Below are 26,209 nucleotides of genomic sequence, written 5' to 3'. Positions count from 1 at the left end.
ACGCATCGGCGCAAAATGCAGCATGTCCCATTTCGCGCCAGTTGCCGTTGGGCCGCACCCACAGACGCTGATCGCGCTGGCGTCAGACTATAGAGTGCTCACGTTTTGCTAACGTAGCGTCGCTGTGCCCAGCGTGCGCGGGCGTCAACGCTATATTGAAGTATATTAAGCCCTTCATGATGCGCTCGCAACCGTTTTGCTAGCTCCACATATACCAAATTCGGTGTTACGTGACGTTAATGGATCACGAAATATATGTCTGGTGCAAACATGATAATCCTGATACGCGTGTCATGTAAGAACATGACAACAAACCACGCTAATAGCGTGCTCGCGGCCGTTTCGCTAGCTCCACATATACTAAATGTTGTATCGCGTGACGTGAATAGATGACGAAGGTAAAGGACACGTCCAAACATGATAATCATGACACGGAAGTCATGTACGGCATCATTTACCTGCGCCTCATAACGTTGTGCTGATTTTAAAGTGACATATCAACATTTCTCATTCGTGCTTCACATATCATCGATTCTCACTGTACGTTGGGTCTGCCAATTTTTTTTTATATAAATATTTTTTGAAATACCCTCAAGGTACATACAGTACATTATAGAGGGGAGAAAAACGTACGCAGAGATAAGAAAAAACACAACGAAAGAGATACATGAACAATCAAATCTAGGTGAGTACAGTAGCACCTATAATAAAGACAAAGGGTAATTAATAACACCAATTGAAACACTGGTTATACAAAATGTACCTCTAGATTGTGTAGTTGAGGCATCAATATAATATCAAGAAAAAGTACACGGGCAAGAGCTCCGAACGGCAAAAAATAGTGAACAGATGGCACAAGTTTAAAATTTTAGATGATGTCCCAAGAGCATACTTGAAAAGAATTGGATCGCGTATTTTTACTACAGACGGTGGCAGATGATTCCAGTCGACTGAAGTTATCGGAAGAAATGACTGTGCGCACGTGACAGTGTTCAAAACTGAGACATTGACTTTATTACGATGATCCGCACGAGCAGATGTGAATGGTGGTGGGTAAACAAAAAGCGATCGGAGACTTGCATTGTGATTATATATTTTATGAAAAAGTGAAAAAAAAAGCTAGCTTGCTTCTGGCAAATGGCAAGTTTTGGGATGTTTTAAGAGCTTTCATTTCCGTTACACTTCCTGCGTGGTGATAGGTCGTTAGTATAAAACGAACCTGAGTGATTTTGCACTGCTTCGATTGCGTCCACTCATTGGGATTGATCAGGATCCCAAACCGATCGTGCATACTCTAGCTGAGGACCAATACGCGTAGTGTAAAGCAGCTATTCTGGTGAAAACTCCTCTACGGTATGGTGTTACTATGGTATTACTGTGGTATTACTGGTATGCTATTAGAAAAATGTGTGATGATTATAAATGATCATCTATAGTGCGCCAATCATGATACGCTTATTAGTATGGCATAATTTGCATGCTATGTTCTTGGGGAACTTGCGGCCGTACAAATGAATAGATATTCAAGAAATTCGGTAACGTGCGTCATGATTGTTCCACGATGATAAATGACAGGTGGTAGCATGAAAATAATGAGATTCATGTCAAAGATTTAAATTACTTGTAGGCCCGCTCATTGTAATATAATGGCCGTTTCGCATCCTTGATACACCAGAAATATTACTGAGGAATGGAACTGTATGAAGTAGACATAGTTAAAGTTTGAGGGTGAAAACAATGACATGCATGCCATGTACTCCTCGACTTACAGTCCCGCTCATGTCGAGCTCACGGCTGTTTCGTTTGATTGATACACCTCTAATTTGTTATTCCGTGACTTGACTAGATGACAAATAATACATGGCTTGTCCTGGCACAAAACTGAAGCCAGTCAGTGGGGTCTCACATTTTTAACATTATATATGGCGACATCATTACGAGAATATATAAAGCGTTGTCAGATGCTGAATTGATGACATAACATGGTTGCTTGGTCGAAGGTCAGCTGACACTAAATGCAGTGCAAAAGCAACTCGGGCTCACGTAGCTTTCATGAGAAGTGGAGTTAAAACAGTGAACTGAGAAGGAAAAAAAAAGATGGTCTTTGCTTTCCAGTTCTCTTTAGTGAATTCATACGGAACCACGCAACTTTTCGGGGACAAAGTGCACAAAGTTATTCCAAAGTTTTTTTTTTTTTGCGAAATTGCTTTGCTTATGCGTTTAATCGTAGCGCATGAGTGCCACACAGGAATTTCCCACCTGAGGCCATCCGTAAGTTGTAGCATTTGCTTGGTGATGTATGAAGACTGTCCAGAGACGGGAGAGTCCACCGTGACCACAATGGCAGCATAGCCGTGATGCTCCGCCCTCCTGACGATGGACTCGGTGAAGGTGCGGTTCTTGAATATGTATATCTGCTGCCACAGGAGGCAATCCGGGGCACTGGCTCTGACGTCTTCCAATGAGACTGTGCTCGCAACGCTGAGGATCATGACGGTTCCCGCGTCCCGTGCCGCTGCAGAATGTGAGGCCGCAATGAGCAGGGCTTCAAGATCTTTGGTACTTGCTCTTCGGAAGCTCGTGATTATTAATTGAAATGACTTTTTTCAACGAACACTGCATAACAGTGCCATGAGTAGGTCGGCGCGTCGACATTATTGCAGTGTTCTAGAAGCGTGACGAACGAAGACAGAAGAACTGCACGGAAGAAGTACTAACATTAAACTATTTTATATTCCTTTTTCATTGTATCGGCTGGCTAGAAATTCAAATATCCATGCTGCGAGTGCGCTAGAAGTTGTCCTAGACTACCTTTGCACTGTCAGCGGCGATGTTAGCATAATAGCGACAAGATCAAAGATGCACGGTAAAGCGGCTATTATCCAGTTACGCACAAGCTGACCATTGATAGCGTGTAGCACTAGCTTCGTGATGCCGTGCAGCAGATAAATGACGCGTGTGCAATATATCTCCGGAAAGTATAATACGGACTCCGTCATAATGCGCAGTCAGTTTAATATACACCTTTGAGATTGCGTCGAGAAATGGGAAAGAACAAACACCGCGAAACCACACGAAAGACGGGGACAATCTCAACTGAAAGCTGAGTAGTTCTAAGCATAGGTGTAGAAGGGTATATGTTGCATTGTGCTTATATTATAAGGAGCTGAATATTATAGCATTGTCGAGAGCGTAATCGTTGTAAGCAGCCATTTCTGTCGGTTTTATGTGCTCTATATAATGCATACAACTATTGATGCACGAGGCGTTCATCCAGTCTCTACTTGCGGTCGGATCATTTGCGCCATATTTCTTCCGCTAAATATACACCCACTAGCCCGACGAAAAGTTCTACTTGAACTATTGATAACTTTTTAACACCAGCTAGCCTTATGACTCGTATAACCAATGTATGTAAAGTATGCTTAGCGCTTACGATGAGCTGTTTTGACACTATCAAAAGGTCAGTATTCGTGCAGTCGCGGTAACAAAAAGTTGCAAATAATTGTCACAGTACCAGTTGTGGACAAACAACTCACAAAAGGCCATTTAATCCAGTTTGTAGCTTTTGGGTGTGTTGGAACTATATAAATGGATCACAATAGCTCGTAACAGACATTTATGAAGACACTGAAAAAAAAACCTAGTTCTAATGACAGGCGTCATACTCAGCTTAATCAATACTAGTGCTCAATGCTCCACTACTCAATGAAATATTCCCAACTTTTCGCCTGCACTCGACATCAGCATCGGCGTTAGGCATTGGAACAGTTTTTTTCCCTTGCTAAACTTTAGTGCGGGTTGCATGTTATTTTGCCAACCGCTAAAACTCTCAACGATCATTACATCGGGAACGAATTTTCTGCCAGAAAAAGGCTCACATTTGCCAACAACGACAAATGGGCACTGTGGCATACTTACCTTTTGCAGTTCCGAATTCCCCGTCTCTATGTGATAACATATGAGCAGCAGAAGGGGAGAAGCCGACAGGAAAAGATATTTTATGACCCAACACTGTAGTAGAAGTGTCTATTTTCGATACGTCCACAAGGGACCTTGGTCTGAAGCGAAGCCTGCGTAGACAAAGTTAATGGCTTATTTTCTACCGCAACAGTTATCTTCTCACCACAACAGTACAAATACAGTAAAATGTTTTACTCATTGTGTTCCAATAATAAATGCATGTTTTCTCTGTATGGCAAATTCTGTCCGACGTTTTACTGCATGGTCACATTACCAGCAGCAATAGCAAACCTAGTATTAAAATGAAGAAAATGGTTTTATATGACGGTATTAGCAGGCAAATAATGGTCATGATTTGTAAACAGCTATGTGGTGTCATACTTCAGAGCATGTGGTTCTCTCATACCGATGCACGAAATAAGCGACAATGGTCTCACTTCTATTATTTCCATAAGCTTACGTAGATACCATGCGTTTTCTTGTATAATGCGTTTTCTAATACAATACTTGTACTTCTAACTGAATGCTGCATGTATTTATGCAGATGACAGGTGAGTGATTTCTGTACACGACACAGTGAGACTTTATAGAGATTCCGAGATATATGCGACTGCAATACGCATATCAGGCACGCATAATTTTTATCTATGGTGCAAACAGATTGCTTCCACGACCACTTGCTGTCCCCACCACGTCCACTTATTTCTTAGCTTTACTACCACTACCTTGCTCTCAGCTGAGTTTTTAACATATATTATGTTATGGCTTGTTGGCTTTCTTTAATTCAGCGCTAATTTTGCCACGAGGAGATTATGGGATAATTGCATGTCTCGGTATTTCAAGTGCATTGCAAGTGCTTTGACTGATAAAAAGTGAAAAATCGAAGTTTTTAGTTTATTAGCATCATGTTTTCTTTCTCGCACCTAAATTGCACATTATTAACCCACTTGGTGAAAACACAGTACGGTACGAAATTGTTGTTTTTCAATTCACCAGGCACCTCGAGAACGCAGCGATGTTTTCGTTCAGTGTCCGCTCTTGGCCAGCTCCGCCGCCGATGTAGCCTCTGGTGGCATCGTCCAGGTTGGCCTCACCTAAGCGCTGAATGTCGCTCATGGTAACCACTACTTCATCTTGATCGTCTTGCCTGGGCATTGCGTTGACATTTTTGAAGCTCACTGCAATAATAACAATACATAGAGAGAAACCATCAGAAGTGTTTGTAAGATAGAGCGAAAAAAAAAAGGGTGCAGTCGCAAATTTATGCAATAACGCTCGTGTGAATCCACAAATTTGTCGCTGCTAATGCTCTCGCAAAGTAACGTCGCTCGATAACTAACAGAGAGGTTAGAGTATTCGGTAACTATGCAAACAAAGTATACTAAGAGTTCATGTATGTCTTAAGCTATTAGGTAACGGAAGTGTGCAAATCATATCCAATAAAACTCTGCCTATAATTTGGGTGCGTCAGCAGATGCGGAAGCAATATTCTTATTGTACTACTGTAGCATTTTTGGTAGTTTTGTAATGTCTACGTGGACAATACTTGACGTAACAGTGAGTTGCAAGATCGCCCGAGCTTACTTGCGCTATTTGTGCACCGCAGCTCATTGTAACAGTTTTATATTACTTGTCTGCTTGTTCTTTGCACGTTTACCGGCGCTAACTTCAAGCATTACGGATACGTTTTCGTTGTTTATCATTATATTGTGTACAAGTGCTCTTGTATGAAATGAGCCAATCAAGTGGCTTACATGCTATCACTTGTGCTGAATAACGATCAGTGAAGTCACTATTATCCCTAAGTTCATAGCTGCATATAAACTACAACGTAGTCTTTCTTCGGAGGCTACTGAATGTGTAGCGAGACGGAAGGTGACTAACATGACGTCTTAGACACTTAACTTCCTTCGCTTCAACGATACAGTCTCAGTTACAAAATGTTAACTCTAGTTTAAACAATCACCACTGGTGCACTCCTTCCTATAGGTACTACGTTCACTTTTAACGACACACAGTAACACCAGTCATTCACTCCTGATTACTGTAGGTGCATGCTTTAAAATGCAAAAGTCTGTACACTCACGTGTTAATAGGCTAAGGGAAACGAGTAGAGTGATAACAACGCGACTTTGTGCGTCTGGCAGCATGCTTCTTCAACCAAAGAGCGCGACCTGCGCACAGCGTCGTTGTTCTCACACGGTTCTGTGAAAAGAAAGAAATGTAGCAAGACAATCAGGATACAATATAGGTGGAGCAACGGAGAACTACCAGTACGAACTTTCCATAATTAGCACTACTTAATTGGCGTGTAGAATGATGAAGTGCTGCGTTAAACTGTGCTGGGTTTCAGACAAGCTTTTCAGAGAAGCGTGGCACTGAAAACTATGTTTAAGGTTTTTTTCGAGTGTCAAGCAACGTGCTAGATGCTCGCAGGCTTGCTTTTTTCTATGTAAAGCTTTGTTTTACCTCAGTTGCTGTATTTCAGCGACAAACGGGGCAATAATAATATGTCATATTAAGTTATAGTATAATATACCATAATGTAGTATGATATATATCATAATATATTATAACATAGGACAGGGAGGTTAGCTAGTTCTCAGGCAGTCTGACTTGTCTGTGCTCAGGAAGGGGGTAAGGGGAATAAAAGATGACATAAAGCGATATCGAAAAAGAACAACTGTGTGATAATACAAAGTTACCGTGGGTTATTATATACCTTGCATACGTGGGCATCCCATGTGGTTCAAGCTGAAAAAATAAAGTTCCCCCATATTCACATGCCTCATAACATCGCGTGGAAGCTGTCCAATAGTTCTTGACATAACAAAGCGGAATGTGGCGGATGCACAGCTGCAACAGTGCAATTTCGCGGTTTATAAATTTTAAGGATATTATTTTTATGAGCGAACTAAGTTCTTACAGCTTGATGTGAAATGTCGAGTTCCCGCGAAAACTGATCCATGCCGTCGCATTGCACGTGCGGTGGCTTGTCGGCCACGCTCGACAACACAGACAGTCCGCAGAGCAGCCGCGTGAGAGAGAATTTATTTGCAGAAAGGCAGAGAGGCAAGCCGTGCAAAGTTTGCTAACATGTTAGCAGAAACAACTGAGTATTGGCACGAACTCTGTACGTTCCTCAATATCTTAGTTGATTGATAAATAATAAGATTGACTTCTTTATTGTAAGTCATATTTTGAGAAAAATGTATGCTAAATGACTTGAAGCACGTGACAACTTCGATTTCCTTGTTATTTATCTAAATGTATTAAATCGCACTTTTTTTTGATAAGGGGGGGGGGCGCGAAATAAAATATCCTCAGTTTTATTTGTATGTTGTTTTAGGGAAGTTATTGTCGTTGCGGGGGCACGCCACCGCAACGACAGTGGTAACGAAAATGCCCTTCTTAATGCAGGTTTTCGTCCTGTTGTTCGCACCATTGCTCCGCCTTGGCTTCCTGGGTAACCACCCGTTCCTGGACTATTACCAAAGCGCGCCCGTCACGATTCAGTCGCTGGCCTGGAATGCCTCTTCACAAGAAACCCCGAGGATGCCGTTTCCGTCGGCCGCTCGCTTCTGCGTCTGGCAACACCGGGCTACTACAAGTGAGGGGCGTCAACATCGCCTACAAATAGCGGCACCAGACTCGAGCGCCTTGGGGCACGCCACCGCAACGACAGTGGTAACGAAAATGCCCTTCTTAATGCAGGTTTTCGTCCTGTTGTTCGCACCGTTGCTCCGCCTTGGCTTCCTGGGTAACCACCCGTTCTTGGACTATTACCAAAGCGCGCCTGTCACGATTCAGTCACTGGCCTGGAATGCCTCTTCACAAGAAACCCAGAGGATGCCGTTTCCGTCGGCCGCTCGCTTCTGCGTCTGGCAACACCGGGCTACTACAAGTGAGGGGCGTCAACATCGCCTACAAATAGCGGCACCAGACTCGAGCGCCTTGGGGCACGCCACCGCAACGACAGTGGTCACGAAAATGCCCTTCTTAATGCAGGTTTTCGTCCTGTTGTTCGCACCATTGCTCCTCCGCCTTGGCTTCCTGGGTAACCACCCGTTCTTGGACTATTACCAAAGCGCGCCTGTCACGATTCAGTCACTGGCCTGGAATGCCTCTTCACAAGAAACCCAGAGGATGCCGTTTCCGTCGGCCGCTCGCTTCTGCGTCTGGCAACACCGGGCTACTACAAGTGAGGGGCGTCAACATCGCCTACAAATAGCGGCACCAGACTCGAGCGCCTTGGGGCACGCCACCGCAACGACAGTGGTCACGAAAATGCCCTTCTTAATGCAGGTCAGTTACCTTCCAAACGCGGCCTGCGTGCGTTCTGGAAATCGCAGTTTTCTTGTGGTGTCGTGCCCCACTTGTGTTATTGGTACATGTAGGTTACTGTGTGAAATGTTGTGGTCTCTTTGTAACAATGCTCAGGCGGTAAATATGCTCCTATTGTTGTCGGGTGACGTCGAACTAAACCCAGGACCTGTTTCACCTCCGTCAATGAAAACCATTGCAAATGCAATATCCCGCATAGAAGCATCTCAAACCTCGGTCCTGACAGAACTTTCACTAATCCGAACATCCCAGTCTAGCATTGAGGCGCTCGTGACCACCCTCTCGACTCGTGTTGACACCCTAGAAAAAATTGTGCAGTCGACTCAGTCTAACGAAACAGGTCTAAAGGCAGACGTGAAGGACCGTTTTGCCAAACTTTCTGCGGAAATCAGGGTTCTTACAGATAAGTGTGATGATGCTGAAAATCGCCTACATCGTTCTAACCTGCTTTTTTGTGGTATCCCAGACACAAAAGGCGAGTCTTGGATTCAGACCCAGGCAAAAGTGATAAAATTTTGCTCTGAAAATCTCGGTATCTCCATACCAGAAGACGACTTGGAGCGTGCACATCGGCTTGGTCGATACCAGCAAAACAAAAGTAGACCTATAATAGTAAAATATGCAAGATTTAAAGATAAATAAAAAATTCTTGCAGTTGCGTCCAAGCTCAAGGGCACGACTTTTTCAATTCGCGAAGACTACTCAGCTAGAGTTCGACAGGCACGAAGGAAACTATATGACCATGGCATGCTGAGCGGCAAACCCTTCAAGCTACGCTTTGACAAGTTACTACTTGAAAACAAGCAATTTTCGTACCATGCAGAATCTGATAGCGTTGTTGAATTGCAGTCGTAGCAGTCATTTCTATATCTCAGGCATGCGCGTCGCCCACTTCCCCCCCAACCTTGCCTCGCCCCTATGAATGATCCCGTTTGTCAATGTATGGCAGTCTTAATCGCTAATGTGCGTAGTTACCTGCCTAAGAAAGACGCTGTTGAATACCTTTTGAATGACAACACTGACGTTGCAATATTTACGGAATCTTGGCTTCAGCCGCACATAGCTGACCACGAGCTATTACAAGACGGCCAAGCGTACGCTGTTCACCGGCTTGACAGGGTGGGGCGGAATATTGATTTTTGTTAAAGAAAGTGTTCCTTCTTATGTCATCAAAATGAACTGTCAACACGAAATTTTTTGTGTGAACATCTCACTTGCTTCGAAAATGACTGATTATTGCTTGTTACCGCGCTCCTAATTGTGATGCCTCCTTCATTCATGAACTAAATACAGTCCTAGTACATCTTTACTCTCGTTTTCCTTTTGCTTATTTCATGCTCTGTGGTGATTTTAATTTTCCAGATATTAACTGGACAAATTTTGAGTCAGATAACCGCCAGTCCAAAGATTTTCTTGAAATGACCCTGACGTTTAACTTTACTCAGATGGTTAATACACAAACCCGTGGGGCAAATATCTTAGACCTCGTACTTGTTTCCAACCTTGATACAGTAAATTCGGTATCATCCGTTGAAGGTCTATGTGACCACAATTTAGTGCTATTTAACCTAAGCATCCCACGTCCTGTACGACAGCGCTCAAGAAAACACATCAGGGATTACAACAAGGCCACTTTCACAAAAATAAACTCAGAATTAGGTGAGTTCCTTGATTACTTCCATCGGTCTGCTTCACTTCGTTCAGTAGACGATAATTGGCTGTTATTTAAGAATAAGTTAACATCGCTTGTGGAGTTACATGTACCCCTTGTACGCATTTGCGGTGACCTGGGAAAACCCTGGTTTTCGAACACACTAAAGAGGTTGTTAGAGGAAAAAAAGCGTCTTTTCCGCGATGCGAAGCAATCGGCAACTTCCTCAAAGTGGGAAAAGTATTTTACGAGTCTGCGTCAATATACTTCTGCTTTGAGGCAATCGAAAAAGAAGTTCTTCCACCACGACTTGCAGACCATTATGCGTGTCAACCCTAAAAAATGCTGGAAAATCCTCACACCTAGTAAAAACTCCAATAACATTTCTTTGAGTTACCCTGATGGTTCCAATGTGCCAATTGATGAGCGATCAGATGTAATCAACTCGTACTTTTCATCTGTTTTCACTAATAAACCCACGCTAAACGACTTTGATCCGCCCAACCTTTCTCTTTCCGATATGCCTCCTATAATCATTACTTCTCCAGGAATCTTGAAGCTCATTGAAAAAATGATTTCTAGTGCCCCAGGACATGATGGTATTACAGCCAAAATACTAAAAGGCACGAAAGTGTTCTCTAGTTCTATATTAGAAATAATTTCCACGCAGTTAATCACTGACAGTTCACTTCCGACGGACTGGAAAATTAATAAAGTAGTACCTGTATACAAGTCTGGCAGCCGCTCGGATCCCTCCAACTATCGTCCCATTTCGCTTACAAGCATTGCCTGCAAACTCCTAGAACATATAATATACTCCCAAATAGCATGTCATCTAGGTAATCATTCCTTCTTTTCCCCCAATCAACAAGGTTTTCAGCCTAACTTATCATGTGATACTCAGCTCTTTGAATTTGTTACTGAGCTTCACTTAAACTTCGACTCATCCTTTCAAACTGACGTCATTTATCTTGATTTTGCGAAAGCTTTTGACTGTGTCCCCCACCAGTGACTTCTGGCCAAGCTCTCATGCCTACAGCTGGACCCCCTAGCGTTGTCATGGATCCGATGCTTCCTGACCAATCGTCTCCAATACACGGTTGTCGGTAATCACTGTTCAGCCACTACTAACGTGATTTCTGGAGTACCACAGGGATCCGTTCTTGGTCCTCTGCTCTTTCTCATCTTCATAAACGACCTTCCTAATGGCATTTCATCTTCTATTCGACTTTTTGCAGATGACTGCGTTCTTTATCGTCGCATCGCACACCGAACTGACCATGAAATCATTCAAAGCGACTTAAGTCAAATCGAATCCTGGTGTTCCAATTCATTAATGAAACTCAATATTTCGAAATGTGAAGTTATGCAGATATCCCGTAAGCGCTCCAACAGTAATTACACGTATTTCTTAAACTCGATAGCTTTGTCCCTCGTCGAATCTTATCGTTACCTTGGTGTCACAATAAACAAAAAATTGACATGGTCCGATCATATCACCAAATTAGCAGCCGACACTACTAAATCACTTGGTTACATCAGACGTTCCCTTTCCTTGTGTCCCTCATCCACGCGAAAACTGGCTTACGAAACATTTATACGAAGTAAGCTTGAATATGCCTCAGCTATTTGGAGCCCTCATCAAGCATACCTCATTAACACTTTAGAATCTATACAGCACCGTGCGGCCAGATTCATCTCTTCTAGGTACGGCCGTGATGAAAGCATCAGTGCCATAAAGTCATCATTGGGACTCAAGTCATTGTCGTTCCGTCGGAAGATTGCAAGGCTGTGCTTGTTCCATAGGCTTTACTATAACTTCCCACATCTTCACGGTAAACTCTTTATCCCGCCAAGCCGTACATCTCGTCGCCTTTTTAACTCGTGCAGCGTCCAGCGTTTGCACGGTTCTACGTCTTCTTTTAATCAATCTTTTTTGCCAACAGCCATTGCAGAATGGAACACTTTGCCAGACTGTGTTGTCGTTTGCGAAACCCTATTGCGTTTAAGCAGTTGCTCACTGATCATCTTACGCTGTAAAATTCTTTTACACTCTTCTTTCTTTTCGCCTTTATATGCCTGATTCAAATTGTAACATTTTTTTGTGCTTTTAAATAAGTCTGCATTTCTATGTGTTATGTTTCAGTATTGTGATCCGATATGTTTTGTAACTCTTTATGTGACCTCCCCCCCCCCCCCTTATGTAATACCCCGAGAGGGGCCTTCAAGGGAAAAATAAATGATGATGAATGATGATGATTTGAGCACGCGGAGTAGTTTCAAAAAGTGCGTGGTTCACTAGGCAGCCTTTATTGCTGTTACATGCACTTCCTCTTCATATACCTAAAAAATAGACAGGAACTTGTTTCTCTGGCGTTTAATCTATGCTATGCTTATAAAGCACTATTTGAAACCAGGAGGTGGAGGCACTTTTCGAGGCACCTGCTTTAATGGGTTATATTGCTGAATGCTTTTTTTTTCAACTCCAACGAATATAATACGACGTTGGAAGATGTGTTCAATTTGTGAACAAGGCCTATCATGCCATGATAATTCAAATTACGCAGGTGAAAATTCGCAAATAAAAGATAGGCTGGCACCGAAGTATCTACAACCGGACTTGTCTTCTTCGAGGCTGTAAGTGCTTTTATTAGTGCTAGTGAATGAACACTTTTGTAGTTGATGCGGCAGAAAGCCTTTGAGAAGGTCAGCAGAAGACCAAGTACTATATTTCTAGAGTTTGAAGTTTTCCACCATAAATAAAGTAGGGTGAGTTCAGTAGACCTACATTTATGAAAACTGTACTGTGCTGAACGGAGCGTGCTTAACTAGTGATTAAAATTGGTCGAGCGTTCCAAAACGTTTTGCAATGGAAATGAGAATCAAAACATGATGGTAATTTGAAATAACATTTTTACGACTCTCTTCACATAATACATTTGCTATCTGCATATTTTGTGGTAGAAGAGCTGTAAACAAACATACGTTTGAATTCCAGGTAAGGCATGGACGTATAGAATGGAACGAACAAAACTTTATTTAAAATCAGCAGATTAATGGCCGGGCCTAGGCAACCCGGGTGGTAGCGGTAAGGTTTAGCCTTTCCGCCGCTTCCCGGGCCTGCTGGATGGCCGAAATTTTGTTTTCGAATTGTGAGCTAGCCAGAGCGTCGAGCCAAAGCATCTCAAGGAGATCCGCGTTTTGGTGATTGAAGAGACGCGCAGTGGGTGGGCATTTCCGAAAAAGGGCTCCATGTCTGCGCATTCGTGTTTACATAGGATACAGCCAGCGTATTATTTTATAGCAAATAAGTAGCACACTATAATAACATCTCAACATACAAGTAGCCTTCTTAACTATGTTTCATTTAAGTGCTCGCACCAGCATCTTTGCCAGCGCCAACTAATTAAACGACTGTCTTTAATTCGGTGTCTCAAACTGATGGGAAATGCCTTTCTGTTGCTTTTATTGCATACATATCGTAAGGCGGTACAATATGTGTACAATAATTTGTACACATATCGTACAATCGTACAACTGGCAGTCACCCTATAAAGAACAAATTAGGCGAGTTTCTGAGTTTGTTAATTTTGTAATGTTATTTTGTTAGCAACAATTCAAAAGTTTTCGTGAAGGCTCTGGATAATTTTAAACGTGAAATTAGACTTGAAGTGCACCCTGTCAAAGAAAGTGTCAAGTTTTGTAGTGATATTTGCGATGAAACCAAGGCGATTAACACAGAACTGAAAGCTTTGAGGCAGGAACTTAGCGTCGTGCTACAAAATAATTTATTGATATGTGGGGTTAAATATCCCAAAACCACCTTATGGTTCGACCACCTAAGGTTCTTTAACGTGCACCCAAATGTGTGCACATGGGCCTACAACATTGCCGTCTCCATCGGAAATGCAGCCGCCGCTGCCGGGATTCGAGCCCACGACCTGAGGGTCCGCAGCCGAGTACCTTAGCCACTAGACCACCGCGGCGGGGCTCGTGCTACTAAATAACGAAGCTCTCAAGAAAGAAGATAAGCAGCTGTTGCAATGAGTTGATGCGCTTGAACAGTATAGCCGTTTGAATAATCTCGAGCTTAAGGGGGTCAAGTCTGTCGACAATGCTGTTGACGTCATAAAAAATTTGCGAAGTCATTCACGAACCACTCAGTGCTGTTGATATTGATACATAACAGCCGCTAAACGTGGCTGCATGAAAGAGGAGGACGAAGTGAGTATTTCTTTCATGCTGGACTGGCGCCACCTTGCTCTCCGAGTTCTGTGCGTTGTACATATATTATTAAAGAAGCTACTCGTAACGTTATTGGTGGAGGTGGACGACCCCCGTACCTCAATGGAGACGCGCAGCGGTCGCACCATCGGCGACCTTTCGACTGCTTCGACTGCTGGTACTGCCTCTACGCCGTCCTCATCAATCCAAGCCACCACCTATGTCACACTCCCGCACCTTCGGGATCCCGGCACTTTCTCCGGTGATGGTACGATCGATCTCGACACTTGGCTGAAGCGGTACGAGCGCGTCAGTGCTACTCACCGCTGGGATCCCACGCTCATGCTCGCCAACGTGCATTTATACCTGGACGGCACTCCCCGAACATGGTTTGAAAGTCACGAATCCGACATAACGAGCTGGGGTCTCTTTAAAGAAAATATCCGTGACATGTTTGGTGATTTATCTGGTCGTTAGCTCGCTGCAAAGAAGGCGCTTGCCACATTGGCCCAGTCTTCTACCGAATCATATGTCTCCTACATCCTTGACGTCTTGGTCCTTTTTTTCCAAGGCCAACCAGTGCATGTCGGAAGACGAAAAGGTTAACCACATCTTGAAAGGCATTGCCGGCGATGCTTTCAACCTGCAGGTTTTTAACAATGTCTCGAGCATCGACACCATTCTTAATGAATGCCGACGTCTCTAACAAGATAAAGCCCGCCGCGTAGCTCAAAGCATCGTGCGCCTTCCGAACAAAGTGGTTACCTCGTGTGACGACGCCTTCCACAAGGCCCCTTGATGTGACAACCTCAAACGCATCATTCATCGAGAAATCAAGGCAGCACAACCGGTAGTCACGCCATTCCTGACGCCTGCGCCTTCCCCGACTACGATCTCTTTGACACAAGCCGTCGTTCGTCAAGAGCTATAGAATGCCGGCCTACATCGTGTTCCTGCCGTACACACTGCTGAATCTTCTTATAGACCCCCTTCTGCTCCTCGAATCCAACGCAATCCGTCCTAATGGCGTACCCTTGATGACAGGCCCATATGTTATAACTGTCGACGCGTTGGTCATATCGCTCGTCACTGTCGAAACCGCCAGGCTTCACCGTCACAATATGCACCTCAGTCTCACTCCACTTCTGTCCGCCAGTCGTCCCCATCAATTTCTCCACCAATGCCGACCACATCTTCCGCTCTTGCAGCACCTCTGAGCAGACCTCACTACGACCGGTCACCGTCCCTTGCTTGCTCGTCGTCAGTCCCGGTCGCCCCCACAACGCCGTGCTGCCTCCCCGACTTATTCGCAGCATCTTCGACCGGAAAACTAGGCCGTGAAGCTTCTGGAGGTGGAACTGCGTTGACGACCTTCGTTAGAAATCCTCGCTTAACGTTAACGATGAACCGGAACCTTTTCGACGGTGCTGTCGACAATGTTCGTGGGAGCGCATTGATAGACACTGCCGCGCATGTGTCCATTAGAAGCGCTAACCTTCGCCGCCGACTTAAAAAGTTGTCAAGCCCGCCCTCAACCAAGCTGTACGAGTCGCTGATGGAGGAACTGCCGCAATTCTTGGTATGTGCCCCGCACGAGTTTCTATTGGGGTAAGAAGCACTGTCGTGCTTTTCGCCGTTGTCAAACATTGCCCTCATGAACTCATTTTTGGTATGGATTTTCTAGCTACGCACTCTACCCTCGTAGACTGTTCAGCTGGCTCTCTCCATCTCGATTTACCTCTCTTTTCCGACCCGACCAGCCCACCGGAAACCAGCCTCTGCTGCATTGATTTAACGCACCTCCCGCCTAACTCTGTCACACATGTCGACTTGTCCTCCACGCCACCAGTACCTGACGCTGATTACATGGTGGCCCCGATTCCTGCCGTGATGCTTTCGCATGGGGTTTCTCTGCCGCATATGATTCTGACAATTACGAGAAACCACACTTTCCTTCCACTGGTCAACTTCTCTCTCACCACCCAAGTTCTACCGCAGGGTATCTCTCTGGCAAAAATTACCGCTCTCCAAGACTACCTTGTCGAGCCCTTCAGAGTTGACGATTGCTGCAGCGCAGTCAGTGGTTCCACTCTATCACGTTCTTGGGGCGCCGACATCGAGCGAATTGTGTCATCGGACCTTACGTCTGAGCCAGCTGCAGCGCTTTGCCACGTTCTTGAGGGCTATTGTAGCATTTTCGACTTTGCCAGGAACTCTTTCGGCCGAATGACCATCGTCACTTATCGCATCAATACTGGCCATGCGACACCCATTCATCGACGCCCCTACTGTGTTTCTTCGTCGGAGCGTGCAATAATACTACAGGAAGTCGGTAAAACGCTTGCGAAAAAACATTATCAAGCCTTCATGCAGCCCCTGGGCTTCTTCAGTCATCCTTGTTAAAAAGAAGGATGGAACGTGGTGTTTTTGTATCAATTACCGTCACCTAAACAAAATTACAAAAAAAAACACGTTTATCCTTTGCCTCGCATCGACGACGCCCTCGACTGTCTGTACAGTGCTACTTATTTTTCAACTATTGACTTTCGGTCAGGCTACTGGCAGATAGCCGTCGACGAGATGGACCGCGAGAAGACCACATTCATCACTCCTGATGGTCTTTATCAGTTTAAGGTGGTGCCCTTTGGTTTCTGCAATGCGCCAGCCACATTTAAAAGAATGATGGGCTCATTGCTCCAAGGGTTGAAATGGTTCACCTGCTTATGTTACCTTGACGATGTTATTGTCTTTTCGCCCACATTCGACTCGCATCTCGATCGTTTGTCAGCTATTCTGAAAGTTTTCCGTCGAGCTGGACTCCAGCTTAACGCCTCCAAGTGCCACTTCGCTCGTCGTCAAATTTCCGTGATCAGTCATCTTGTCGATGCCCAAGGCGTGCGTCCAGACCCAGAGAAAGTTCGCGCAGTCACAAACTTTCCCGTTCAGAGGACCACAAAGGATGTCCGCAGTTTTGTGGGGTTGTGCTCATATTTCAGACGCTTTGTTAAGAACTTTGCGACAATTGCACGCCCCCTCACAGACCTCTTGAAGAAAGACGCCTTGTTTATCTGGGGCCATTACCAAGCGTCATCGTTTTCCCAACTTACAACTCTGCTTACAACGCCATCTATCTTGGGTCACTTTGATCATTCAGCCCCAACCGAGGTTCACACGGATTCCAGTGGACATGGCATAGGAGCTGTGATATCGCAGCGTCAACGGGGATATGACCATGTTATAGCCTGCGCCAGTCAACTGCTATCTCCATTTGAGCGCAACTATTCTATTATGGAGAGCGAGTACCTCGCCCTTGTACGGGCAGTCGCCAAGTTTCGTTCATACCTGTATGGACGCTCATTCCGTGTTGTCACGGATCATCGCGCGCTCTGCTGGCTAGCCTCCCTGAAGGACCCCACAGGACGTTTCATTCGTTGGGCCCTACACCTCAGAGAATACACTTTCTCTGTTATGCATAAAACAGGGCGATTACATCAGCGTGTGAACTGTTTATCCCGCTACCCTGTGGATGAAGCAACCGATACTGACGCTATCGCGGACGTTTTTTCAGTGTCGCAGCTGCTGAACATTGGCGAAGAGCAACGTCGGGATGCTTTTTACGAGCCATCATTGACAAACTGGAGTGAACGCCTCGTAACCTGTCCTTACGATTGTTTTAGGGGAAAGATGGGATCCTATATCGCCGTAACCTTGAGTCCTTTGGATCCGACTTACTTCCTGTCATCCCAGCACACCTGCGTTCCACTATACTGCACCAAATTCATGACGCTCCCATGACGGGCCATTTGGGCGTTTCTCGCACATACGATCGGGTTAGACGTTGGCTTTTTGGCCTGAACTTCCCGCTTTGTTCGATGCTATGTCGCGGCTTGTGAGCCCTTCCAGCGTCGCACAACGCCGTCTGCCCTCCCAGCCGGCTAGTTTCAGCCGATCGGCGTTCCCACTGAACCTTTCTTTCGAGTTGGGCTTGATCTATTGGGCACTTTTCCACTCTCCACAGCCTGAAATAAACAGATTGCTGTTGCCACAGACTACGCGACGCGGTACGCAATCACTCGAGCACACGCGACCAGTTGCGCTACCGACGTTGCGGACTTTCTACTGTACGACATAATATTAGTGCACGGTGCTCCCCGTCAACGTCTCACCGACCGTGGCCGCACGTTCTTATCAGGTGTCGTTCACGAAATCCTGAGGTCTTGCCATACCAAGCACAGATTTACTACTTCTTGCCATCTCTAGTCAAATGGCCTCACGGAGTGCCTCAACAGGACCCTAACCGATATGCTTGCCAAATACGTTGCGCCAGACCACCAGGACTGGGACATTCATTTGCCGTATGTGACGTTCGCCTGCAATTCATGTCGTCAAAACACTGCCGGATATTCGCCCTTCTATCTCCTATATGACCGGGACCCACCTCTACCCTTAGACACTTTGAAATCTGCGGCCGCTGAATATGCCGGGGAAGCCATCGCCCGTGCTGACCACGCGCGCCAAGTCGCCCGTAACCGTCTACAGGCTTCACAGGTGCGCCAACAACAGCTCTACGATTCTCACCATAGGGACTGCACTTTTCCCCGAGTTTTCTCGTGCTCCTCTGGTCACCCACTCGTCGTGTGGGACTGTCTGAGAAATTGTTGTCGCCCAACACTGGGCCATTTCACATCATTCGCCAAGGGACAGATGTCCCGTACGAGGTTGTCCCAACAGATCATACAATGTCATCGTCAGCTCCAAGCGACACCGTTCACGTGGCTCGGCTAAAGCCCTGTTACCCCCCTTCGACATCATCCGCGTTGATTTAGCACCGGGATGGTGCTTCTATCGCCGGGGGTTACGGTACATAACAGCCGCTCAACGCGGCTGCATGAAAGAGGAGGACGAAGTGAGTATTTGTTTGATGCTGGACTGACGTCATCTTCCTCGTCGAGTTCTGTGCGTTGTAAATAGATTATTAAAGAAGTTACTTGTAACAATATTGACACATGCCACAAAATACCAACACGAGTCACGGGCGAGAGCGACAGTATCATTCGCTTCGTGCGACGCGATAAGCTGCAGGTGGTTCATGCGAAAGCTAGGAAATATCGTATCGCAAATGTGATGCTAGGATTTCCTGGATCTGATCACGTCTACGTTAACGAGCATTTAACTCGTGCTAATAAGCAACTACTGGGAGCCACAATCGCCCGCAAGAAAGAATTGTTTTGGAATTTCCTATGGACGAGCGGAGGGAGGATTTTTGACAGAAGGAATGAATCATTGAATACCATCAAATTTGCCTATGGGGGGATTTGTGCAAAATATCACAATATCTGCATCATTTTTGGCTCAAACAATCATGGAAATGGTCGAAATACCGACCTGTTTTCTGCACAACCGTGAGTCTTTCAACGATTAATTCCGAAACCACCACCAGGAACTATTTCTTATCCACTTGAATGTAAGAAGCATGAAAAACAAACGCGATCAACTCGATAATTTTTTACGTCAGTAACAACAGAATTTGATATATTGGCGTTTTCTGAGACTTGGCTTCTCACACATAACGACCACCTTCATTTCAATAACTACGCATATAACGGTTTCCTCCGTCCTAGCGGAAGAGGTGGAGGCCTTGCTGCTTATGTCAAATGCCGCTACTTGCACTCTGTACTCGAGGACTGCTTAATAGTGACTCACTGTGTTGAATGTTTGACTATATCACTGTCTGATGCGATTGTAGCGGTAATTTATAGACCACGACTTGAAATAAGTGACAGTTTCTGAATTTTCTTGAAACATTGCTTGAAAAAAAATACTACCATTGTTACATTTGTGCTCTTGCGGGACGTTAGCATAAATCTATTGCATCACAATCCGAGCACTCACGATTTTTGCAGTGTTATTTCATTTTTAGCATGTTACAATCTCATTACTTTAAAAACTAGAATTACTGTTCACACCGCCACTCTTTTAGATGTCTATGTTACAAGCATTCACCCAAGTAATATATAATGAGGATTTGGTTTTGCTTTATCACAATGTGAATTATTTTTTGCTTAATCAAAAGAGTGCGAGAACATAATGTTACAGTTGATAGTTACCTAACGCGAGAAATAAATGAAGATAATTTAAACAAATTTCAATTTCTTGTTCAGAATATAAGTTAGAATAGCATATGCAATATCGGTGACGTAAATTTGGCGTGCTCAAAATTTATTTCTAAGTGCTCAGACGCCTGTAACAATGCTTTCCCGCTAATCAACAGAAGATTAAACAGACAAAGATTAGAAAGCCTTGGATAAATAAAGACTTTCTCAAAAAAATTCGCACTAAAAACAAGATGTACCATTCTTTTATACGGAACCGGGAACCCAGTTCTTTAAAAGAGTATGAAAAATACCGAAATCAACTGAATAAAAAAATAAATACAGCAAAAACAAATTATTTTATCGAGCGATTCACGAGAATGAAAAGCGACAGTAGGAAAGTATGGAGAGAAGTAACTAATCTAACAAGAAAGATAGTAATGTGCTGAATAAGATTAGTGCTGAAGAATGTTGTCCGATTTCGACTTAGCCTTTGCTGTCAACTAGTACTTTGTCAACGTTGGTAAACGACTCGGCGATTCGCTTTGACAACGCATTCAACCACGTCACTAGTTCTTCATCAAAGTCTTTGTTTTTGTCACCCACATCCCCTCAGGAAATAGTGACTTTCATTAACAGGTTAAAAAATGATGTATCACCAGATCACGACGATTGAAGATCAGTTCCCATTAAGTTCGTTGTGCTTTTCATTTCTAACGTATTGGCTTACCTTGTTAACCTAACGTTTACTACAGGTGTGTTTCCTAATGCCCTAAAAATTGACAAAGTCTGTCTAATATACAAAGGTGGTAACAGAATGGACATGTCAAACTACAGACCAATTTCTGTGTTGCTAGTATTTCCGAAATTATTTGAAGTATACATAAATTGCAGGCTTGAGTTTTTTTCAACCAAACACAACATAATATCTGTTTGCGCGTACGGTTTTCTGAAAAAAAAGTCCACAGAGCAAGCGCTCCTTGTTGTTAAAGATAAAATAATCGAAAACATAAAACACAAGCTTTACACCTTTGGTCTGTTCTTAGATTTTCGAAAGGCATTTGACTGCGTACAACACAAAATCTTCTCGCAGAACTTAAATTACTACGGCATGTCTGGTAATACACTCAACTTAGTGCAAGATTAGTCATAGAATGCAGTACGTACGGGTGAACGACATTACATCTAACCAACTAACTGTCACTTGCGGAGTACCTCAAGGCTCAATACAAGGACCACTATTGTTTCTAATACATATCAATGATACAACCAAACTACCAGGTTCTCATGACATGATCATGCATGCTGATGATACAAATATATTTTTCACAACAAAATCTCTTCTACAAGCAGATGCTATGGTAAACGGGTATTTAGGTAACCTGTAATCATGGCTAAAATTTATCATGTTTTCTTTAAATTTATCGATAACCAGCTCTAATATATTTAGACCGATTATTAATGCACATTTTTTTAAGGTCAACATCCAGTTAGGACACGTAAAAATACATGAGTTCATACAATTTATCAGTGTCTGGCTCCACCAGAACCTTTTTTGGAACATGCATGTCTCAAAATTAGTGTCTGAGGTAAACAAACGTGTTGGCTGTAATAACATATGCAGGGAAAACTAGAGGTATAGCTCACCTGCAAGAAGCAAAAGAATTAGTCTGATGCCTATTGCTTGCGCACCACTGCCAAACTCTGTGAGGCCGCGGAGCTGGTAGCCTTTTATAACAGTTGAAGCCGGTGACGTCTTCCTAATCGGCCCTTGTGATGCAGCACCACGTGGTAGATCATCAGCAGGTATCAGGCACCGAACATGTGTCGCAGTTCGTGGCGAATCTGTCAAATCTTGTCTGCCGGTCCTTGAATAATCGGCCACCACTGCAAGAAGCAGAAGAATTAGTCTGATGCCTATTGCTTGCGCACCGCTGCCAAGATAAATGTGACGCTCTTGTCACGACATAAATAAAGTAAAAATGCCATTGCGTACGTCGTCAAACCTTTGCCTCCATACACGCGTGGCACATAGTCATATAGCACGAGCCGTGGTGGGTGGGTATGCGTCACAAAGTACTGACAGTTAATATATACTTCAGGAACTGCGTAAACAAATGAATGATTGATTAGTTTGTGAGGTTCAACATCCCAAAGCCACCATATGATTATGAGAGATGTCATAGTGGAGGGCTTCGGAAATTTCAATCACCTGGACTTCTTTAACGTGCACCCAAATATTCTCACACGAGCCTACAGCATTTTCGCCTCCATTGGAAATGCAGCCACCACAGCCGGGATTCAATCCCGCGACCTGCGGGTCAGCAGCCGAGTACCTTAGTCACTAGACGACCGCTGAGGGGCGGCGAGAACAAAAATGGATGATTTAGATGCAATAGTATTCGGAGAAATTGACCAGAGCAGCTTCGACCCGCATAATTCAAATTATAAAATGACAGCCCAGCATGAACTGAATCCCACTATTCTGCGTTTCAATCCTGTATTCTACCTCAAAGCCATGCGAGGTCTCCAAACTGCTTCAGAAAAACACCCTATGCAGGCGCAGTGTCGGCAAAATGTCAAATATGGTTGCGGTGTTGGTTATCTAATTTTATAAATATTACATATGTGCTCCTATATTCGATACAGGTATCTCGTCTCGTTGACGTCGATCGTATACTTCGTGCCCTGATGAGCCACTAGCACCCCAAGAATAGAGCTATCAGCTCAAGAAAAAAAAGGATATATAGGTAAAAAAATACTGACGAGAACTTGGCAAACTGTTCAGCTGTATGCCGACGGATTAACGTTTTCTACAAGTAAACTTGAAGTTCCGTTAACGACTAACCTGCAACGTGCGTCTTCTGGAACGAAAACAGTCCTGTTAGCGACTTCCTCTCTTATAGGAGGTGGAGAGAGGCTGTATTGTGGAAAATTGAAAGGCGGAGAGGATATGGTAAAGAAAGGAGTTAAAAAAAAGGAAAGTGTTCACCTTCGACCTTCAAGGAGTGCCACTGTTGGAAGTTTTTTTTAATGGAAATAAGTGTAACAGCATGTTCCGCCACAGTTATTGTCTAAAAACAGAGACAGTGTTAAAAGTAGCTGAAAATAGTAACTAGCTCTCGGTAGCTTGTTAATATTAACTATTTGCCGCCGAAGACCCAGAAAATCAGGATAGCAGTAAGTTCGCACTGCATTTTGAAGCACTGATTTTGCTAAAACATTTAATGTACAGCCCTTCGCGAAGCACTGCAACACGTTTAGCGGGGGCAGTTAAGAAAGTGATATTAGGAAAACATCCAAGTTTACCGACCTTGGTAGGCAAGAGAGAGCAGATTGGATGGACAGCCTTTACGCTCCAACGTTGCCACCTCTGTGGGTCGTTACGATATCGATGTGGCCACACGGCTTCTTTTCCGCGCGGTCAGTAACGTCAGTATGCGCTTCTACGGCCCCGGCAGCGGTTTTTAGTTAGTCTGACCTGTGGTGAGAAACGCAACGTTGAAAAAGAGTGCCGCTTTGAAAGGTTTGAAAGGGTTGGCGCGCCTATTGTATCAAGACAGGAACCATGCATGATGCACCACCCCTCCATACGCAGGATACCAACCTGGGCAGGCAAAAAAAAAAAAGAGCTGATTAGGTGAACGGCCGAACGGAAGCAGCAGGGGGGAAAGGCTCTTCTCGACGTCGCCGCTTCCACCCCTGCGTCCTGGTAAGATAATGGCTCCGGAAACGCGAAGAATCTCCGCGCGTTCAGTCGCCCCAGGATGCAGTCTTGCAATCACGTGGCACTTTTCAGGTAGTACTGGTAGGCGAGGAGAGCACAACACTAGACGGAGAGCTCGCTAGCTACTGAAACTTTCTGGCGCTTGTTTGGCGGTCATTTTGTCATGAACTTATACCAACACGTCCAACTGGCACTCACCCTATAAAGAGCAGATTATATAGGCGAGTCACTGCCATACGCTTGATTATCGCTTGGCGACAACTCCACAAAAATCATCATAAGAAATAGCTTAGAAAAAAGTGCTAACTCTTTGTTGACTCTTGGGACAGAAAATAACATATTCTAAAACTTACAGCAGAAAAAAATGGTACCTTATTCATTTCCCTCGCTTGTATAAATGCGTAGTTTGTATCAAAGTTCTGTGCAGGCGGTGTTCATTGAATAATACTGAATACTAGCCTAAGTGGTTCTTCAGGACTTCTGATAGTAAATATCAACAGGAATTTACTTTCTTGAGGCAGAGTAAAATTCAAGCTGTTTTGATGTTGTGAAGATTGCCCTCCTGTCTCGTTTGTATAAATACGTAGTTTGTACCAAAGTTTTGTGCAGTCGGCGTTCATTGTATAATACTGAAGACTTGCCTATGTGGTTCTCCAGGACTTCGGACAGTAAAACACAACAGGAATTTACTTTCTTGAGGCAGAGTAAAATCCAAGCTCCTTTGATGCTGTGAAGAAAGCCCTCCCCACTGGGCGCGCCTGAGACGCACCACCCGAGGTGGTATAGCAAAGTAGGAGGAAGTAGCTTACTATCGCTATGCGAACAGTGGAGACTGAGTCGCTGGTCGCTTGTAGAGTAAGTTCCAGTAAAGCCGAGAAAACTTATATTTACAGAATCTACAGAAGATACATAGTTATGCACATAATTGTTACAAAAAGAAAGCACTTCGGAAATGAACCCTTTGTAGGCCGACAATACAGGATTCGGCAGAGCCGACGGTGCCTAACATCTGAATGCCGGTTCAGAACACTTGGCGGAACACGGGCCGCTTCTTATTCCTTCGATGTTCCGCCTTTACGCGACTGTCTCGGCGACACGTTGCCTGTTTTGTCCTGTGATAGGACTGTACACTTGGCAAATAAAAAAAACCTGCCACAGGGACGCCACTTTCGAGCACGTGCAAGGGCTCATGCCCTCGCCCCAAATACTACAAATAAAACAAAACTAGACAAGTCATAGAGACAAGGGCAAGCTCAACAGGCGCGCAACTATCTAAACCTAAAACTACGCGTTCTGGAATTTGCGCCCATAAGGAAAACATCCCTGGTAACTTGTCAACTTCTTCCCGACGGGACAGTAATACGACTGTACCCTGTGCACTGTAACGGACACCACTCGCTCTCCGCACGCAGTTTTACTTACGAGCTGGTTCTGATAACTTCCACGGCGGTGGTTTCCTTGAAACAGCTTGAAAAGAGTAGCGCGGAAAGAGCCAAAGGCATGCCAGTTCGACAGCATTTAACAAAGGTGCCGACTGGGCGCCTGTTAAATACCGTGACGTGGGCGAAGCTTTCGTACGTCGCAAGTTCCGAGAGCTACCTGAAGCACGCCGTATAGTGACGGCAAGTCACCGGCAATCCCACGGTGCCGCAGCCGACGCCGCCTTTTCTCGTCCGCAACTTGTAGGTGCGCGAACAGCAAATGGTTGGGCCGTAAGCCGAAACGATGCGAAGGGTCGCGCTGGGTCACGCAAGATGCCCATTCATGCGCAGGCCGAAAGTGCCGTGAGGCAATCAAGGGGTCGTCACAATGACGTTTCCATTCCTACCCCTTCGTGGCCCACGTCGGGGTCCGTTTCTTTGTCCTGGGTTAGCAAAAACTAGACGCGCTGGGTAATCTCAGGCGCCTCAGCACTTCGTGGGGCGCCGTGCGGCCGAACGGTGTTTACGGTCAAGGCCAAACCGGCCGTACACTAACTGAGTGCCATCGAAGCAATGCTGCGTGCCGGAGCAAGTGCAGCGCAACGGCTGGCATGCCTCCCCAAGCTTACCACAAAAAGTAAATAAAAGTGAACTGAAACGGCCGCGCAATTACTTCTCACCGCCGTCTCATGGGCAGAGTGTGGTGAAACATTTCAACAAGCTCATTCTCGCTTGCCACACCCCTTTGGCAGTGCGTCCTCTCATTGTTCCCAGAAGAAAACGCCTA

General features: G+C 44.7%; 1 protein-coding gene across 4 annotated transcripts in view; it reads right to left on the bottom strand.

Annotated features, from left to right (window-relative positions):
- Positions 1 to 26,209, bottom strand: part of LOC119180312 (L-lactate oxidase) — a 53,935-nt gene that overhangs the window by 18,074 nt on the left and 9,652 nt on the right. For 2 of the 4 annotated variants that reach the window (XM_075869421.1, XM_037431483.2), the window contains 5 exons: positions 21,922 to 22,161; positions 6,050 to 6,168; positions 4,964 to 5,141; positions 3,922 to 4,073; positions 2,260 to 2,515 (listed from right to left, as the gene is read on the bottom strand). In XM_075869421.1, coding sequence (XP_075725536.1) covers positions 2,260 to 2,515; positions 3,922 to 4,073; positions 4,964 to 5,141; positions 6,050 to 6,113 — 650 coding nt within the window. In that variant the 5' untranslated portion in view covers positions 6,114 to 6,168; positions 21,922 to 22,161. The other 2 variants (XM_037431479.2, XM_037431485.2) reach the window with 2 other exon arrangements.

Source organism: Rhipicephalus microplus, chromosome 7, assembly GCF_043290135.1.
Source record: "Rhipicephalus microplus isolate Deutch F79 chromosome 7, USDA_Rmic, whole genome shotgun sequence".
In the NCBI taxonomy this organism is placed as follows: domain Eukaryota; kingdom Metazoa; phylum Arthropoda; class Arachnida; order Ixodida; family Ixodidae; genus Rhipicephalus; species Rhipicephalus microplus.
This window is presented reverse-complemented; position numbering and strand designations above follow the sequence as displayed.